General features: G+C 50.0%; 1 protein-coding gene across 1 annotated transcript in view; it reads right to left on the bottom strand.

The window, feature by feature from the left end:
• Positions 1-19,615, bottom strand: part of LOC111157040 (cordon-bleu WH2 repeat protein) — a 184,277-nt gene that overhangs the window by 107,418 nt on the left and 57,244 nt on the right. Inside the window, exon 8 of the mRNA XM_022518251.1 lies at positions 6,880-7,062. Coding sequence (XP_022373959.1) covers positions 6,880-7,062 — 183 coding nt within the window. The remainder of the gene's footprint in view (positions 1-6,879; positions 7,063-19,615) is intronic.

Genomic DNA, 19,615 nt, shown 5'->3' with positions numbered 1-19,615 from the left:
AGAGACAGGACAGAACGGGAGATGGCACAGACTGGGACCAGAGGCTGGACGGTCGCGGAGGCCTTGTTGGGGATGTGACCTCTAAGCAGGGTGTGCGTGAGGGAAGAACGTGACACAGGCCCCGTGGACAGGACAAGTTAAAGGTCTTTTTGGGCAGGTGGTGAGGGGTACCGGCAGAGGAGCTGGGCCCGGAGCGTGGAGGCCGGCAGGGCAAGGTAAGAAGTGGGGTTATTCTTCAGTGTATGCAAAGGGGAGATGGGCTCCCGCTTCTGGTGTGGCAAGTGTTGCCCTAGTAGTGTCTGCAGTCGGAGGGGCAGGGGCAGAAGTGGGGACCACGGAAGAGGCCACTGCAGTGGTCGTCGTCCCAGGGGAGTGAGAGAGCCTGGACCAGGGCGCTAAGGTGGGTGAAGTTGCGGGGGGGGGGGGGGGTGCGGGATCAGGCCTTGCTGACTGGGGTGCGACAGAGAGAAGTGAGTCTGTAGACCTGTCCTCATGTCACACAGGGGTTGGTCCAGGTGGGGCCTCTTCCCCTCCTGGGTCCCCGGCATGCGGGCAGACTGAAGGGACCACTCTTCTCTCTTGCGCTGACCTTCAAATCCTGCCTGGTCAGCACAGCGCTCTGGGAAGCCAAATGCAGGAGCAGCTCCTGTGAGCACCGCCCACACGCCGGAGGTCATCAAAGGTCTTTGATTATTATGAAGAATAATTTTTTTTTTAAGATTTTATTTATTTATTTGACAGAGATCACAAGTAGGCAGAGAAGCAGGCAGAGAGAGAGGAATGGAAGCAGGCTCCCTGCTGAGCAGAGAGCCCGATGCGGGGCTCGATCCCAGGACCCTGGGATCATGACCTGAGCCGAAGGCAGAGGCTTTAACCCACTGAGCCACCCAGGCACCCCAGAAGAATAATTTTTTTTAAAATATGTAATTATTTATTTGAGAGAGAGAGAGAGAGAGAGAGAGCGCGCGAGCGCACGAGCAGAGGGAGTGGGAGAGAGAGAAGTTGACTCCCCACTGAGCAGGGAGCCTAATGCAGGACTTGATCCCATGACCTGAGCCCGAAGGCAGACGCTTAACCCATTGAGCCACCCGCACTCCTGAAAAGTAATTGAGGAATAATTTTTGAAAAGTCTCTAAGCATCATCCGCTTTGCCAGAAACAAATTAACCATCACCGTGAGGCAGGACAGAGAACTCAGAGAAGCCTTCACCCCAGGAGGACCTTGGACATGGCTCCACGGAAATAGGGATCTCATTCACCCCGACATCCTCAATTTCATAAGCAACGACGTCCGTCCTAACAGCAGAGAGGAGAGCGCATTTGAGCTCACCCTGGTGTGGGGCTGATCTGTGGCCCTGCTCGGTGTGGACTCCCCCGCCCCAGGGCTGCCGTGCTGGGGCCTTCTCTCTGCTGTGGACTGGGACACAGAACGAGGTCAGGAACGTGCCAGAATGAGGTGATACACTGTCCCAGAAACCGTCAAATGCACACTTTAGCTCTGGATGAAATGTTTCACTGGGGGTATGCTCAGCAAGGTTTTACGATCTCTCGTAATATTCTAATCACCTGATTCTCATGATGTTTCCAGAAATGGAAACTCAAGCAGGAATACTTTTGCCTAATTTCTCACATGTGCAGATTACCCTAACTATTTACACAGTACAAAACGCTGCGTGCTTCTGTGTACATCGCACCAAGATACTCAAGGAATGAGTATCAATCCTGGCTCTTAAGTTTGCAAACCGCAGCTGTTCAACCAGTTATCAAATACACAAGCAATGTTTCATGGACAAACATACCAGTAACTGATCATAGCACCAATCTCCCCCATCTCTCATTTTAATGGCCAATACCACCAGCTCTTTTCATCCCAGTGCAACAAACCTGAGCTCATGTACAAGTGCACTTGTCACGTTGAAAGTTTATGGCGTTGAACGCTTTCTGCGATGAACACAATAATTCAAGTACTATGGAAGAACAGAAGGCCTGGATAGCTAAAATACTTTTTGGATCACTTTTACTTACAATAAAAAAGGATTTATAGTTGTTACAGGCACAACAGCAGGCATAGAAGAACCATGTGCCAACTGAAAAAATAATGAAGAGCTGTTTATTCTACATTTGTGGAAAATGATAACTCACGTTAGACAGCACAGCATTTTCTAGTAAAAGTCCCACACGTTATTCTTTAATCAACTGACAGAACAGCGAAAGAAGCCGCTCTGTAGCCAGCAAAGTGTCGTACGAGGCAGAGGTGAGCAAGTGTGATGTACAGGATTGCTTTGATCCTGAACAGGTAAACTGAGTCACCTAATGGATTACTGGCCAGGATTCTACTCCCATTCTTCTCAGAGACAGGGTCCCAAAGGCTTAAAGGGATGAGCAACCGTGTCCCGATACTCTCGGACGGTGTGGACTAGTGAATGGGGTGTTCAGTCTGTGACTGACAGCAAAAATGCCACAAGGGGGGTGTGGCACCATTTAACAGGTTGAACCTGCCCCAGGGGCATGGCAACTTTCTGCACTGCCTTTGGTGTTTGCAGCAGGGCAGAGTTTAATTTTTAGGTTTAGTCCCCCACTTGGCTCATGCAGGAGTCTGGCCCAGCCATACAGGCTTCCCCCTGCACCGCCCAGCCCTCCCTGCCTCAGGCTCCCGGATCCCCTGATGCCTGGCTCTCACTCCACCTGTTTGTGTGGTCTGCACACCTCAGGGATGGAGGAGTGGGAGAGGAGGGACTCACCAAAGACTACAAGGAGTGACAGAGCTGGGATCTGGACTCAGGAAGCCGCTCCAGGCCCCCTGCTCTGACCTCTACATCATGAACCTGGGAAGGCTGCTTTTAGTGTTCCCATTCTGCAGAGGAGGAAGACGGAGGACCAGAGAGGGACTGGAGAGGGGCCCATGTGGGCGCCTGTGTCTGCAGCCCTGCTCACAGTGAGTCCAGGCTGGTCCATAGCTGGAGGGGTTGTGACAAGGGACAGGAAGACACGTCTCCCTGGGGACAGCTGCATACAAAAGGGGTGAGGCCCACACACAGCAGCGGCAAGAAAGGACTATGCCCTTGATCGGGGCCAGGGACAAGGCGCCAGGTCGTCTCAGCAGAGCAGAGTGAGGACTTTGTGGAATCTCAAAGACAAAAGGAAGGAAAATCCCGTCTGGAAGGGGCAATCCCTCTGTCCCTCCCCTGAGCACTCCTGGGGTCCCAGGAAGAAGAAGCAAGAGCTATTTATCCATCTTAACATCCAACGTCAGGCCCCAGCTAACACCATGGCGACCTGCACCCAAGTATTATTACATAGCTCGGATTCGTTCATTTCCAGGTAACTTTGCTGCTGGAGACTCTCCCCAGATCTGTTCAGAATATTTACACCGCGTGGCCTCTCCACACTGGTTAGTCCCGAGTCTGCGTGGGCGGATCAGGGCGAGGCAGAACATGGCGCCGTGGTTCTCAAAGCGGGGTTTGCCTGGGAACCTGCTGGAACGCCCCTTCTCAGGCCCTGCCCCAGACCTCCTGAATCAGAAACTCTCAGGGCGGAGCTAAGTCAAGTGGGTTTTACCAAGCCCTTTGGGGGTGATTCTGATGCTCACTTAAGTGTGAAAAATACTGACTTAGCATATGGTGTCCTCACATATATGTCATCCCCATCTGAAAGTTGCTCTTGATTAAAACTACATTCAGGGTACGGGGCGGGGGGTGGGGAGACGGCTGGCCCAGACAGCGCTTCTCCTCCGGAAAGATAACACGTCTCTTCACCTGTCTTGCCAATTTCCCGGCTAACAGGCCTGCACAAGGACACCGCGAATTTCTTCCATTGGCTCCAACACCTCTGGGAAACACTCCTTGAAATGTAGGTTCAGAAATTACAAATACCGGGACGCCTGGGTGGCTCAGTTGGTTGGACGACTGCCTTCGGCTTGGGTCATGATCCCGGGGTCCCGGGATCGAGTCCCACACCGGGCTCCCAGCTCCATGGGGAGTCTCCTTCTCCCTCTGACCTTCTCCTCCCTCATGCTCTCTCTCACTGTCTCGCTCTCAAATAAATAAATAAAATCTTAAAAAAAAAAAAGAAATTACAAATACCAATGACCATGCGGCGATTATCATCGGGTAACAAACAGGCACGCAAAGACGGCATTTTTGAATGTTTCCCGAGAGCCGGGATACAGCTGAAATTGCTCCCCCTCTAAGACCTGAATACAGAAACACCTAATTTTTCAGACCAGATGATAAGAAAACATCTTCTAAAGTAAGAAAATCGACGCATGTTCCTTTTCCAAAACTAGTCATGTCCTTGAAAAAATAAGCCTTTCCTTTTCATTCAGGATATTGGTGTTAGCAACAGTTGCATATAAATAAGGCATTCCAAACAAACATCTTATCTTTATATGGAAGGAAGTTCGTGAAGAAGGAATTGACGTTTTTCCCCAACAATGACAACAACACATTTTTGGGTTCCTTTCCCAGAAATTAGTAAGTAACAAAATACCTTTCATTTAAAAAGGAAAAAAAAAATGGTCCTAGCAAATGCTCAAATTTAATCCATATGCCACTCATATGCTTTAAAAAGGAGAGGGTTTCTGGGAGCCAATTTCTCCACTCATTCAGTGCCAAATAAAACAGATTTCAGTAAAAAGCTGTTACTGCCTCGCAGGGAACCCTGTTCATTATTCAGGGTATAGAGAACTATTTATTTTTCATTCAGAATTCCTGATTCTCTACCTACTATACCTTCTCCCACTCCAGCAGACTTTATCCACTCTGGAGAAGCACGTTAAAATCTGAAAAACACAACAGCTTCTCTGGATGGAAGACTGTTTTACCAAGGCTGGTCGGGCTTCGCATGTACACACTCTAACATTAGGGAAACACAATTCTCATTGAAAACAAACAAACAAACAAACAAACAAACAAACAAACATAAGGAACCATGATCCTGGAATTCGTGACTTTCACTGCGAAAGAAACATCCCTCCCAATCGAAAGCAAAAAGACGTCGCCACAGGGGACTGGATGAAAAGTGCTAAATGCTGGAAACATGGTCTGCGGGTTACAAAAAAGTTCAGACTCTAAACCCTGGCAAAACAGGGAGGCCCGCAGCACACACATCCCCCGGAGGTCACTGCGCTGGCTTGTCACCCTTTAACCATGCAAGTGTACCAAATGAGGGACTAGTTGTGCCTAAAGGTCTTCGCATCAAGAGACAGCTAAGACATCGTGAAGACCTCAGAAAAACCTCGTGGCATTAGAAAATGCTTAAGAAACACAAAAATCAAAATACTTTCTTCTAAAATACATTGTGTTGCAGGCCTTCCCAACAGATCCACAGGGCATGGCTGGCAAAGGTCTGTAGGTGGGAATGAGGCCAGGGCAGGGGGGGGTCTCTGGGAATAAAGATCACCCCTGGAGGGAAAGGGGAAGATTTGTTAAGATTTATGAAGACGGATGGACAGGGGCACCTCAGTGGCCTGGGTGATTAAGCGTCTGACTTGGTTTTGACTCAGATCATGACCTCAAGGTCATGAGATCGAGCCCCTCGCTGGGTTCTGCACTCAGCATGGAGTCTGCTTGGGCCTCTCTCTGTCTCCCTCTAAAATAGTAAGTCTTAGACAAAACAAAACAAAAAGACTGATGGACAGGCCAACAACCAGGATGAAAAGGAAATGGACTGAGACGTCTGTGGCTCCAGAGAGCCCCTTGGGGAACTTCTAAGCATGACTCCGGGCCAAGCCTCCCACCTGGGAGGTACAGACTTTGTTCCCAGCTTGTTTAAGAGAAGCCGTTGTAAGCACGAGTGAGAGAGGGCTCCGGCCAGGACCAGCAGGATGGTGAAGCATTCAGCGCATATGACGCAGGGACATGCCGAGGGACACTGCGGCAGGAGAGGACTATGAGAGGACATTAAGCCCATGTGAGAATACATGCGGGTTCTAGAATGCTCCTGTTTGCCGTGTGGTATCCTCGCCCCCTACCCGCAGCCTCTGCCAGGAACCTGGAGTGCCCGTCACTGGGAAACCTCGCAGCTTCATGAAGAATAATGCATCCTTACCTACTCTGCAGGTTGACCCCATGTCTCGGCACATGTCCGGGGCAGGCCTGCTGGGGGCACTCATCTTCTCTGGGATTCAACAGCCCACTCCCATCCTGGCCATCCCGGGGGCTGGTCCCTGCCACTGCCCACCCCAATGAGGAAGGATGCTGGAGAACACACAGTGGACTTCCCAGGTCGACCATGCCCCACTCCGAGCCACCAGAAGAGCAGCCATGGTCAACGAGCCGCCTGGCCCCTGAGAAGCGAGGTTTGGGGACTTCCACTAGCGCTATACGGTCGCGCAGACACATGCCAGGAGAGAAGGCCAGTTGAGACCCCAGAACCTGGGACAAAGGCTCTTTCCCGTCCACACATAATGACAGCTCCTTGTAAAGATATTAAGTTGCTCTAAGATAAATTTAACACGCGTGGCTTCATACACACGCAGTCACCACAGGTGTCGTAGCGCAGAGAGCGACTCCTCCCTGCTCTCCTGTGAGTCTGGCTTATGTGGATGTCACCTATCGTCCCTTCCCCATACACTCTCCAGATTCTCGCAGTGCCCCGACCCACATGATTTTCTCACAAAGCGATCCTGACGATGCCCCAGACTCCAACGCGGAGGAAAGAACAGACGCCACTTGGCAAGCACAAGCCTCTCGGGACTAAAAGCACAAAAGTAACTTCGGCGTCTCACCTTGACTTCTACAGGAAGCTTCACTTTTCGCCCCAACGCTCTCCCTGCTAAAACCACCCACCTGAAGGATCGCAGGGCATGCAGGAAACTTCTAGAGAGAATCACACGTCCATCTAGCGGATGCACACGTCCCGAGAGCCGCCCTCCGCCTACCTTTTCCGAGACTTTGTCCTGCGCTGGTGGCCCCGCGCCCGGCAGGGTTGGGGGAGGGGGCGCCCGCCGCTTCTTCAGGTCCGACCTCACAGACACCCCTGAGATGTTGCTGAGCGACAGGGATGGGCCCAACGTGACGGAGCGGGAGTTCACCAACGGGGAGTTGGGCGTCGTCAGGCAGCCCTGCGAGGGGAGAGACAGAAAAGCTCATCAGGGCAAGGTGACTTCTCTGGGGGCCGACGCTCCAGCCTGACCCCAGCTGCCGAACCGCCCCTCCAAGCCTCTAATATCATTGCCACCGATGGGCTTGGATGGTCCGTGTTCTCACTGCCCCTCACAGCCGAAGCCGCTGCTGCAAGGTTTATTTTCGTCGCCATGAAGGGAACGGTGGATCCTTGCCACCTCCAAGCACACGTACCAGCTGGAACTGGTTACTGCTCCTGACCAAATGCAGGTGTGAACGCGCCGCCTTGAAACCTCAGCCCGTCATAGGAACGAGGTCTTAGGTGCTGAAGAGCGGAAGGGAGATCAAGAGGAACATGGGCGCTGGAGAAGCCTGTCTTTAGGGGTGCTGATGATACTGACCGCACCTCTGGCCGCTCGGTGACCTCTCTCGCCACCGCCTGTTCTCCGGTCCTTGGGGACAGACACACACACCCTTAGGAGCGCCTGCCAAGGGAGCTCATGGGGGGGGCTTTCATAAGAATGACGGGTCCTCTGTAGTCAAATACGTAGTGGGGCATCTGGTCGGCTTAGCCGCTGGAGCATGCGACCCTTGATCACAAGGTTGTGAGTTCAAGCCCCAGGCTGGGCATAGAGCTTACTTAAAAAATAAAAATTAAAACAACAAGTAAAGGAAACCCATCACATTCAGCAGCAGCCCAGTGTTTCCTGCACTCGGCCTCCAGTCCTATTCTGTTCTGCCGAGCATACTATCATTCGGTTCCCCGAGAACATCTTCGAGACTCAGATTTCCTTGTCCATAAATATTAAAGGCAAAGCAAATACCAAGGTTACATTGAATGCAAGTTTGTGCTTCCTCGGAAATGCCAAGTGCCAGAGGAATCCAGTGCCTCGTTCATGAAATGCACCATTCCCAAAGGAATGGGGGGGGGGGGGTCTACAGGAAACAGGGATCTACAGGAAACAGCCCAACACCCAGAAAATCTGTTGATGCCTATTTAGCCTTCCGCAGCAAAATGTAAGGAAAAAGTATAAATGTTTGCCCTAGTCCTTGCATTATGAGACAGTGGACTTGTTACTGAGCAAAAAGCCAAAGCAGCACGAACTCTGAAATATCGTTTCTTGCCTTACATCTACCTCCGTATGAACTATGGGGCCCCAAGGAGACAGAACTTGCATTTACTTAATAATGCAACGTGCACATGATAAAATGACGTCAGTGAAGCAAAGCAGAGGATGATATTGAAGTCTGGAGCTGGGGCCGTGCTTCCGGGGACGGCTGGCTGGCTCAGACACCCCCAGTGAAAGGGGACTGCGAGCATGTGTTCTGAAGGTTTGTTAAAGCTTATGAAATACGATGGAGAACGAGACACTATGCTGCATGGTTATCTCTGAAGCAGGCATGGCCCTGCTCGGCATCCCGCAAACATGACATTCTGGACCATGCATTTCACAGCCCTGTTGCTAATTGCTCTGTTCACTCCACCCTGTCTAGACTCAGAACGTCAATTCCTCTTGTCCTCAGTCCTCACCACAACTATGTGTGCCTGACTGATCACTCCACACTGCTATGAATTCACCTCTGTCCTCTCCATGCCCTGAGCGTTCTGCGGCTCTGTGCAGAATATTCCCTTAAAAGTACTTTACCGGTCATTCATTGTATACTGATTTCAGGCTTTAATCCTATAATCCGACTGCCATTAATAGTACTCTGACATCTCAGTGAGGCCCTGAACACGGTTCTCCTGGTGGAGCACCCCCATTGCACACATGGGCAGGGGATCTTACAGTAGGAATGTTCCCATCTTTAGAACAGGAAAATTCCATTGACTTCAAACTGTTGTCAACATCTAGCATATTTCTGTCACATTAGAGGTGGTTTCTGTCTGCTCTGATACATATTTTTGGGAAGAATGTCCTCTTAAGGGCCAGGTAAGATGATCTTAGAGAAAGCCAGGAGCCCAGAGCACACCTCATCCCAAACCCTTGCAAGCCGTAGTGTCTGTTACCCCTGACAGGGGCTTCTCATGATCCGTTATCTGTGTTGCTGAAACACCACTAAATTTTGATATCACAGGTTTATTTAGTACTGGTCTGCTCCATCTGGGCCACACAGATCTCTCCCAACACCCCACTATTCCCACTCACAGGCAGGCCAATCTCAGGGTCCACTAGACCAGGGTCCAACAGTACCGCTCGAGAATTCTGCCATTCAGTTGTGTTTCCCAACCTTCAACCCACGGATGGCCAAAATATTCAAAATATTTTGACTGGCCAGAAGATATCTGTGATTCAATTTTTTTTTTTTTCTTTTTACCTTTCGACTCCCTTCATCCATTTCTCCACCCTCCCCACCCTCTACCTCTGGTAACCAGTAGCTTTTTTTTTTTTTTTTTTCTTCTTAGATTGCACGACAAGAGAGATCACACAGTATTTTCTTTCTCTGACTTATTTCACTTACGTAATGCCCTCAAGGTCCAGCCATTTTGTCACAAGTGGAAGATTTCATTCTTTTTCATGGCTGAATAATATTCTATTATGCATATGTAAAATATATATTATATACACACACATACAGTTTCTTTCTACATGTGTCTGTAGGTTGTTACGTGTTTCTATACCTCCACTATTGTAAGTAATGTTGCAATGAACATAGAGATAAGTGCATCTTTTCTCAGTGTTTTCATTTTCTTTGGATAAATACCCAGAAGTGGAATTGCTAGATCTTCCGATAGTCCTGGTTTTACTTTTTGGAGGAACTCTTTTCCATACTGTTTTCTGCAGTAGCTGCACCAATTTACATTCCCATCAACAGTGCATGAGTGTTTCCTTTTTTCCATCCTGAAACTTGTTATTTCTTCTCTCTCTGATTATATCCATTCTACTGGGTGTGAGGGGGCACCTCACTGTGGTTTGGATTTGCAGTTCCCTGATCATGAGTGATGTTGAGCATCTGTTTACCTTTTGGCATCTATATGTCTTTTTTGGAAAAAAAAAAAAAAAGTCTATTCAGATCGGCCCACTATTTAACTGGATTGTTTTTTTGCTACTGAATTGTTGGAGTTCTTTATATACATTGGATATTAACCCCTTATCAGATAGATGATTTGCAAATATCTTCTCCCATTCAGTAGATTAACTCCTTTGTTGTGCAGAAGCCTTCCAGTATGATGTAGTCCCACTTGTTTTTGCTTTTTGTGTCAGATTCAAAAAATCATCACCAAGACCAATGTTAAGGAGCTTACTACTTATGTTTTCTTGTGGGAATTTTATAGTCCCAGGTCTTACATTCAAATCTTTAATCCATTTTGAGTTAGTTTTTGTGTAATGGTAAAAGTTAGTGGTCCGGTTTTCCTAACACCATTTATCAAAGAGAGCATCCTACCCATTGTACATCCTTGGCTCCCCGTGATAAAGGAACTGACCATACATGCATGGGTTTATTTCTGGGCTCCTTATTCTGTGTCATGGATCTATGTGCCTGTTTTTATGCCAACATTATACTGTACTAATTACTATGGCTTTGTAATACAGTTTGAAGTCAAAGACGGGAATACCTCCAGGTTTGTTGTTCTTTCTCAAGATTTCTCTGGTTATTCAGGGTCTTTTCTGGTTCTCTACAAATTTTATGATTATTTGTTCTATTTCTTGAAAAATGGGATTGGAGTCTTGATAGACATTGCACTGAATCTGCAGATTGCTTAGGGTAGCATGGACTTTTTAACAATATTAATTCTTGTAATCCATGAGGATGGAATATCTTTTCCTTTATTTGTGTCTTCTTCAATTTCTTTTATTAATGTCTTATAACTTTCAACATACAGGTCTTTCACCTTCTTGGTTAAATTATTCCTTGCTATTTTATTCTTTTTGAGGCAATTGTAAATGGGATTGTTTTGTTAATTTCTTTTCCTGATAGTTTTTATTAGTGTGTAGAAGCAACACTGATTTCTATATATTGATTCCATATGCTGCAACTTTACTGAATTTATTTGTCCTTACATTTTTTTGATGGCATCTTTAGGGTTTTCTCTGTACAATGTCATGTCATCTGCAAATAGTGACGGTTCTACTTCTTCCTTTCCAATTAGGATGCTTTTTCTTTCTCTTTCTTGCCAAATTGCAATGGCTGGGACTTTCAATACTGTGTTGAATAAAAGTATCAAGGGGGACATCCTGCTCTTGTTCCTGATCTTAGAAGAAAGACTTTCAGCTTTTCACCATTGAGTATGATGATCACAGATGCAAAAAATCTCCACAGAACATCAGCAAGCTGAGTTCAACAGTACATTAACAGGAACACACACCATGATCAAGTGGGATTTATTCCAGGAAGCAAGAATGGTTCAACACCGGTAAATCAGTCAATGCGATCCTACCAGATCAACAAGATGAAGGATAAAAGTCATAGGATCATCTCAGTAGACCCAGAAAAGGCATCTAAGTCAACTTCCATTTACGATCAAAACTCTCAACAAAGTGGGTACAAAGGGAACATATCTCAACATAATAAAAGCCGTAGATGACAAGCCCACAGCTCTGTGTGGGTTAACTCTTACCTTCCTTCTTTCTCCTCTTCTGGAATCTGTACATAGAATATAGAAAACAATCTACAGAAGAACTTGGGAGGAAAACACTATTAAGTCGCATATCCTTTAAAATGCTGACTCATCAGTATTAAATAAAAGGGAAAACCAGGATAATCCATATAGCTCAGAATCAGTAAAGCCTGGCCCATGTGTTATTCCAGTTTGGGGGCTTTTTTCCTGCTACAAAGTAGCAAAGTTTTATAAGGGACAGACCGTGGCTTTCCAGCAAGGGATTTGGTTTCCTGTTCTGATCCAAATGGGTCAATAACTTTTTTTTTTTTTTTTTAAATATCAAGTCCTTTTCTGTAGGGGAATGAGTCATGCCCTTCCTTCATGGTTGGCACTGAAATCCATATTTTGGCTATTACTAGCTTATTTTTCAGGGAGTTTTTCTCCTGTGACTTCAGCCCGATAAATCATTAAGGGAAAAGCCATGGATAATGGAGAGAGAAAGGAACAAAGTGAACACACCCTTCATATCCACACTTCATGAGACTTCAAACAGTGGGGAGTAAGCTTGGCCAGACCGGCTGGGCTGCCAGCTGGAGGGAAGTCAGATTGGAGAAAGGCTAAACACGTGGATTCACAACACCACTGATACACACTTACTGCACTCTGTGTGAAATAATCACTTGATCCTATCTCCCACGCGTATCTGGGAGGAGAAGAAGAAAAGGAGAAGCAAACTCATAATTCCAGCATCTGAGTGTCCACTCAAAATGAGGTCAACGCTGTGACAACGGATTTTGCCATAGAGCTCTAATATCAAGGAAAGAATGGTATCACTGTTTCTGCTGGCAATGCACTCCTCATCTCAGCATGGTCTCCTTGTGTTTGACTGTCACTGTGACCCTGGGCTGCTACACTGCTGGCTGGGACAACAGCATCTGCACACATTCCAATCAGTGGCCAGAACACTCCACCGCCTCGGGCTCAGTGGGGAGCTCCAGTCGCAGAGCAGCCGTGAGCTACCGGGTGGCTGATGGATGCCCTTGATGTGGCCCTCAGAATGAGTTCTACACCTCACCCATCAGGATGGTAATGCGGCCCCAGCCCCACACCATACAGCAGAGGGCACCCCCAGCTGTCCCGGCCCGAGGGCTCCCACGTAATTCTGACGGACGCTCTGGGAGGGCTGGGTTTCCTTACAAGCACTGTGGGGTCCACAGCACTTGCGTCTTCACTTGATTGACCAGAGGTCAGTACTATGCAGGACACCAAGTATGTCCAAGGTAAACTCTGCTCTTTTCCATTGAGCTCAGACTGCCACGGTTTGCCTTCCTTCGCTTACATTCTTACCCCCATATGCACAAAGCCTGTTTACAAACACAGCGTGGTGCACGCCTGAGGAGGGAATCGTCCATCCATGGAAATAGGACTCAGTGAACTCTGGCCAGAATGTGCTTCTAGGCAAGAAAGACAAATGGGTCAACCTGTCATTGGCATCTTTCTGTTTAAGATAAACTAGTGGGGCGCCTGGGTGGCTCAGTCGGTTAGGCATCTGCCTTGGGCTCAGGTCATGATCCTGGGGTTCTGGGGTCGAGCTCCACATTGAGCTTCTTGCTCGGGAGTGTGTGGGAGGGTGTCTGCTTCTGTCTCTCCCTCTGCTCCTCTCCCCTGCTGCTCGTGCTCTCTCTCTCTCTCTCTTTCTCAAATAAATAAAATACTTTAAAAAAAGACAAATTGGTTTAAAAAAGTAAGGAGGAATAGTCATTTCTGTTCCCATTTCTCAAAACTGTCCATTCTGGCAAATATGACTAAATCTTGTGAGAACAACTGTGTAATCCCATCTTCCAAAAGTCTAAAGTCAGAGTAGATCTTTTGACGTGGCCAGTGAGGCATTCAGGTACGGCTGTCGTTCGCAGATTAAGGGAAGCGTTTTGGTTACAGTGGGTGTGGTTAAAATAGCTGTTGGCAATCCTACCGGCTCATGCTTCTAAATTGGATCATTCACGTTTAGGACGGTGCCACCTTGGAGTTTTGATGGTGAGGAGAGCTGAAGCCTGAGGACAACTCAGGACAGCCCAGCTGCCTGGTGCTGGAATTAAATCCATTCCAGGAGCCCGGCTGCATCCCCTCTCCTTACGCCATGCTGCCCCCACCGAAAGGCCTGAATATCACTTTTCTCTCTTTGTAAGGCCGGGTCCAAGAATCAAGTGAGAGAGAGGATGCAGTCAGACCTGTCCCCATCACCTCTCCTTCCAGTCCTGGGTTTGCAGAATCCAGGGCAGGATTACATGCTGCAAACCAGATGGGGCAGACAGACCCTGCCGTCCTGCCCACACTCAGGGGACCGGCCTGGCAGAGCAGCCCAGACATGTTCTGGTGAGAGAAGAGAGGATATTCTCATTCGCATTCCAGGATGGTCCTAGGCAATGGGTGGGACAAAGTTCCCTTCCCAGGAAGGTGTTCTCCGTTTGCTTTCTCTTGTCTTCAGGGCAAGGCCATCCTGACAGACATGCCCATAGCTGAACCCCACAGCCCAAGAAAAGCGGGTGCTGGCTTCTGGTACCTGGGACTCTGGAGCTGGTTTGGAGTAAGTGCATGCCAGGAGAGATAAAGCATGCCAGCATCATGGGAACTGATCCCGTGAAGGGCGGGGGGTCGGAACTTAAGAATCCATGCTCTGTTAGGTGAGATGATGGGAACCACCCATTTTCTTGGCCATGGTCTCCACGGGAATGCCTGAGGGGTGGCATTTCTTTAGAAGAAAAGCTGCAGAAGCTGTTTGGTCAGGATCGATATTTCTGCCCCCAAAATACGGGGCCTCACATAAGCTCTCTGATGGTGCTAAGCGTCACAGCAATTCTGGGACATTTCTTCACGGGCAGGATCTCTTCTGAAAAGGAGCAAACCAAGGGCACCCCACTGGTAGGGTCTGATTTTCTCTTAACGACACTCAGTGAAGGCATGGGGGTGAGCTCTGATCCTCTCAGCCATTGTGGCAGGACCGTCTCTAGAGTGAGACCTGTTCGCAGACACGGGAATGTGCAGAGCCTGTTGATTACTTACAACAGGAGACTTCAGTAATGACAACTTCAGAAAGCTGGGACTCCCTGAAGAGCTCGTGAACGAGAAAACAAGCCCCTGTGTAGATCAAGATGGTAATAGGAGCTTCCCACCCTCAGGAAGGCCGTGATCTTGGTGAAAAGCATGCCACATGGCCCAGGGGGCTTGGGAGACGAGCTTCAGGCCCAGCGGGCCCACGTGAGAGCGCAGACACCACCCGGTACAGAGGCATGGCAGGTGTGCAGGAGGGAAGTCAGAAGTACGCTATATGGACAGTGCAGCTGGAAGGCGAGGGCCAGAGGACTGGCTGCATGTGGGGCTCTGGGGAGGACCCCAGCAGAGAGTGGTGGGCAAAATTCATAGACCCACACAACGTGGATGTGAGATGCCTGCTGGGTCTAATGTGAGATTCCAGCTCAGGAAACTCCAACCCTGTTTTGCAGGGGAACGTTCTAATTCACATAAATGATAAAGCCTGGTAACGAAGAAAGCAAAGGTCTTCCCTTTCAAGTGTACGTGCCCGTCTCTTACCATCTACATGGTGGCATGCTCTGCATGCCGGCTGGGAAGTTCAGTCTGCTCAGGCTCACCAGCAGTAAGATCTCCTGTATGGTGCCCTTATGATAATGCATGTTCCCCCAAACCGAGCGAGGCCTCTCTGGAGTGGCTGTTGAGCCCATGATTAGTTCCAGAGGCTGAGTGAGGAAAGGGAACGAGAACCCAGTGCCGGCTGTCCGTGGTGAGCTGATCCGGGTGCAGAACGAAAGATGCCACTTGGTGACCCACAAACAGAAGCAAGGGGAGAGCAAACCTCTTTGCGTGACATTGGTTTCTAATGCATGTGTCACATCGGGGAGGCCCCTCTGGAACTCCAAGGAACTGAGTCATGAGCTGGGGGAAACCAAGCGGAGGAGGTGTCTCTTCTGGTGAATGAACCTTCAAGCAAAGTGGGAGGGTGTTTTCAAGAGGCAGGAAGCACCCCGTGGTCCTGCCGTGGCTTTCTGGGTTGAGCTGACTAGTCATCCAAGGTGTTGTTCAAAACACTCATTCTTCATCGGCACGATCATCACCGCTGCTGTCTCCATGGATCACGTTGTAGAGAGAGCGGCCACGAAATTCCATGTCCGACGGGCGCCCGGGGGCTCAGTCGGTTAAGTGTCCGACTCTTGATTTCAGCTCAGGGTCATGAGATTAAGCCCCACGAGGGGCTCTGTGCTGGGCATGGAGCCTGCTTGGGATTCTCTCTCTCCCTCTGTCCCTCCCCTCTTGTGTGCATGCACTCTCTCTTTCTCTCTCTAAAAAAGCCTGTTTTCAGTCCTTGTCAACATCTAGGAGTGGGACTCTGGGTCACATGGCAATAGTCGATACTGAACTCATCGGGGAAACCAATACACTGTTTCCCAGGGCAGGTGTGCTCCTTTGCTTTCCCACCAGCAAGGATGAGGTTTCTAATTCTTCCACATCCCAAATATTAGTTATTGAAAGAAAGTGTGTGTGCCCGCAAGAGCGGGGCAGGGGCGGGGGCAGGGGCAGAGGGAGAATGTCAAGCAGACTCCCTGTTGAGTGCAGAGCTGGATGCGGGTCCCCTCCCCTGAGCTGGAGACCGTGGTCCCAAATCAGGAGCCGGACGCTGAGTCACGTGAGCCACTCAGATGCCCATCCTCTCCCCTCCTCCCCTCTTCCTCCTCCTTCCTGTTAAGTCACAGCCATCTCAGTGGGTGTGAGTGATATTTCACCGTGCTTGGACTTGCATTTCTCCAGCGAACCACCATGTTGAGCGTCCTTTCGTGTGTTTCCTGCCCATCAGGCATCTGCTTTCGATGGCTGAATTTTAAGAGCCATGGGTCAAGAATCAAGGTTAAGAGCCACTGTTCCAGTCTTCACCCCCGACCGTCACAGCACATGGCCTGGCGTACGGGCATCTCATTGTTCTCTCTCGGGAGAGAGCTGCAGGGCCTCAGTCGCCAGCATCTTTGGGGGCTCCAACCTCCGCGGGGGCTGGCCCTTGCACGCATGGCAACCCTGCACAAGCAGCATCTATCTGAGCGTGCAACCCCGCCCTGGGACATCCCCTCAGGAGAGCACAACTCAAGGCAAATGATGATGATTTTTCAGGGCAAACCTTCAATGGCTTTCATGTGACTGCAGTAAATCATTCGGAAGCTTTGGTATTTTACTACTCACAGTGCCCAGGGACTGTACCCTAGAACCGCTCTCAGAGGCTCTGATGCCCCAGAGGACACTCAGCTGATCCAGTGTATGTCGTCACGGTGACAGGGAGGGGACCTCAGAGCACGCACATCCTCAGGTGGCCCTTAGAGGTTCCAGGAAACAAAGTCCGCAGCAGGTTTCCTGAGGTTCTCCTTTGTGATCCTTTGTGCCTGACATTTAGGGCTAAGATTCTGTAGTTCTTCTGACATGCATGCTGCATTCTTCCGTAAAGACATTAACTTTGGTTGCAGGTAAAGAGAGAGACAGGAGAAAGATGGCTTCTGGGGACCTGCAAGTCCCAGAGCATGGGGGTGGCCTGCCCAGGGGCCCGGGGAAGCCGGGGAGTCAGAAGACCGGCCCAGACAGCAGGTGCTGAAGTTTCCATCTGAAGGCAGGTAATGCAGAAGGGGCATCACAGGAGACCGTGGTATCGCACGCAGCCTTCCTGCTTCAAGGGGAACCAGCCAGGGGGAACACAGAGGCACGGGGACAGTTACCAGCGGGATAGCTATAGCAGATCCAGAAACCAGAGACAGATCTGCCGATAGGACTGCGATCCTGGGAGGGGTGTGATGCTCTCATCTCTGTAAGGGACCCGGGCAGCTGGCGGGTCCCAGCTCCCGGTTACAGGCGGATGGGCACGGCTTCAGTGGGCAGACTCCCTGCCCTCCAGAGCCGGGGTCACAGTGGGGAGGGCAGAGGGCAGGGCGAGGCACCAGAAGGGACAGAGGATCAATTTTCATCTCTCCTTGTGTGATTCTAAGGTCACCTCCTTAGCCCTACACAGAAGTATGGCAGCTCGTCGGTTCCACCCTCTTGTCAGTCGGGGTCCCCTCCTGAGCAGCCCCCTGGAGCCCCTTTTCCCTTCACCTTCTCCCTCAGGAGCAGCTGCCGACGAGCGGTGGCCCCGCGGTTCTCCCTAGCATGCGAGGTCTCCTTTTGGCCTCTCTCCTTCCTGGGCAACACCAACGCCCTCGGGCTTCCCACAGCTCATTCCAGAGTCTCCCCAGCTCCCTCCCCAGGAAGTCGGCCAGCCTTCCCTCCCCAGGGTCCTCAGTGTTCTGGTCTGCACCTGTCTGAGATCTGCTCCCCCAGCAGCCCTTCCCTAACAGACCTGCGAGAGAACATCGAGTGAGGGAACCTTCCAGAGTCTCAGCAAGGTGGGACATGGGAGGGGATGACTCGGGTGAACCCCCAGTCCCGGGTCCTGCAGAGAATCCCGGCCCCAGCCAGCCTCTGCCGAGCAATGTCCCCCAGGCATGGAGAGAGAGAGAGAGAGAGTGTGTGTGAATGTGTGTGTGTGAGAGAGAGTGTGTGTGAATGTGTGTGTGTGAGCGAGTGTGTGAATAACCTTACACACATACACCTGTACAGTAATTCGATCCTGCCACAAAAAATCTCTCAGTGTTCCCATTTTATCCCAGAAAACTCAGCCCCTATTTCTGGATCACGGTGCCATGACCCTGACACAAACCTCACCTTGCTGCATTGGGGTTGGCTGTCAGGCCCTGTACGGGGTCTTCCTGGCCTGGACAGAAGGTCTGCCTGCTGGTTTATGGAGCACACACCCCGCAAAAGGGCTCTTCCCACACACTGGCTGCTGCTTGGCTGGTCTCTCCTCCATCCTCTGTGAGTCAGTGTGAAACACCAGGGCCTGCCGCCTCTCTTACAATTTCCACAGACGCCACAAGCACCCGAGTTCTGAGGCTCATGGTGGTGGGTCATCTCTGCCCAGACCACCACTATCTGGGTGTTTGCCCTGGAACCTCCTGTACCTGAGGGTCTTGGGCAGGTGTGTCCAAGCTCCTGGTTTCTCCCCAAGTCACACTGCCTTCCAGAGTCACGTGAGTGTGTGTGTGTGTGTGTGTGTGTGTGAGAGAGAGAGAGAGAGAGAGAGAGAGAGAGAGAGACACTGCGAGCCAACACCTTCCCTGCTCTGGCCACAGCTTTCTCTCTCACTATATGAGCAATGCCTATACTGGCTGCTCCCTTTGCTGAAATGAGCAGAGAAAGCAATTCTTCTCGTTTTTGGGGTGTTTGGGGAATTTTCTATTTCACAGATTTGAGTTATTGCCAAATGCATTTCACTTATTTTTCCAGAACGTCTGGGATTATGTACACAAATGTCGTCACTTACTTCAGACCGTTCTCACATTTTTTTCCCCTTTCATTAAAAACTCTGGCAGTTGACACCCTCTAGGGAGGGACTTCCATGCATTTTGCATGTGCGAACACGCACACACACACACGTGCACACACACACGTGCACACACACGTGCACACACACACACACTCACACTCACACACACGTTAACAGAATACTTATCTCTTCTGCAGACCCTCAGACACAGGAGGCAGAGAAGCGGACCCCAAACGTGTTGAGACGCAGAGAATGGTCACACCCCAGCTCCACAGGGTAACCCGACCTCAGTCGCCCAACCAGCAGGAAAGGCACAGGGCATGCGTGCGTCCCACACTAAGATCAGCATCACTTGCGGACCCCAGAAATAGCTTCGCCGCGGCATTCTAGGAAGGACCCCAATACTCAGAGCTGCCACAGACCATTAAAATTACACTTAACTGGTCATATTACTCTTCTGTTGTGATGGTCCTGGACCCAAATGTTACGATTTCCTGGAGAACCCGCAGGGAGCAGGTGATTCTCAGTCTTCCAGGAGAAAGCGGAAATCTATCCTGGCCCTGGGACTCCCCCAGTGCCCTTCCCCGGGGGACCTCACGACCTG

The sequence above is a fragment of the Enhydra lutris genome, unplaced genomic scaffold, assembly GCF_002288905.1.
Source record: "Enhydra lutris kenyoni isolate GAN:26980312 unplaced genomic scaffold, ASM228890v2 scaffoldscaffold51, whole genome shotgun sequence".
In the NCBI taxonomy this organism is placed as follows: Eukaryota; Metazoa; Chordata; class Mammalia; order Carnivora; family Mustelidae; genus Enhydra; species Enhydra lutris.
This window is presented reverse-complemented; position numbering and strand designations above follow the sequence as displayed.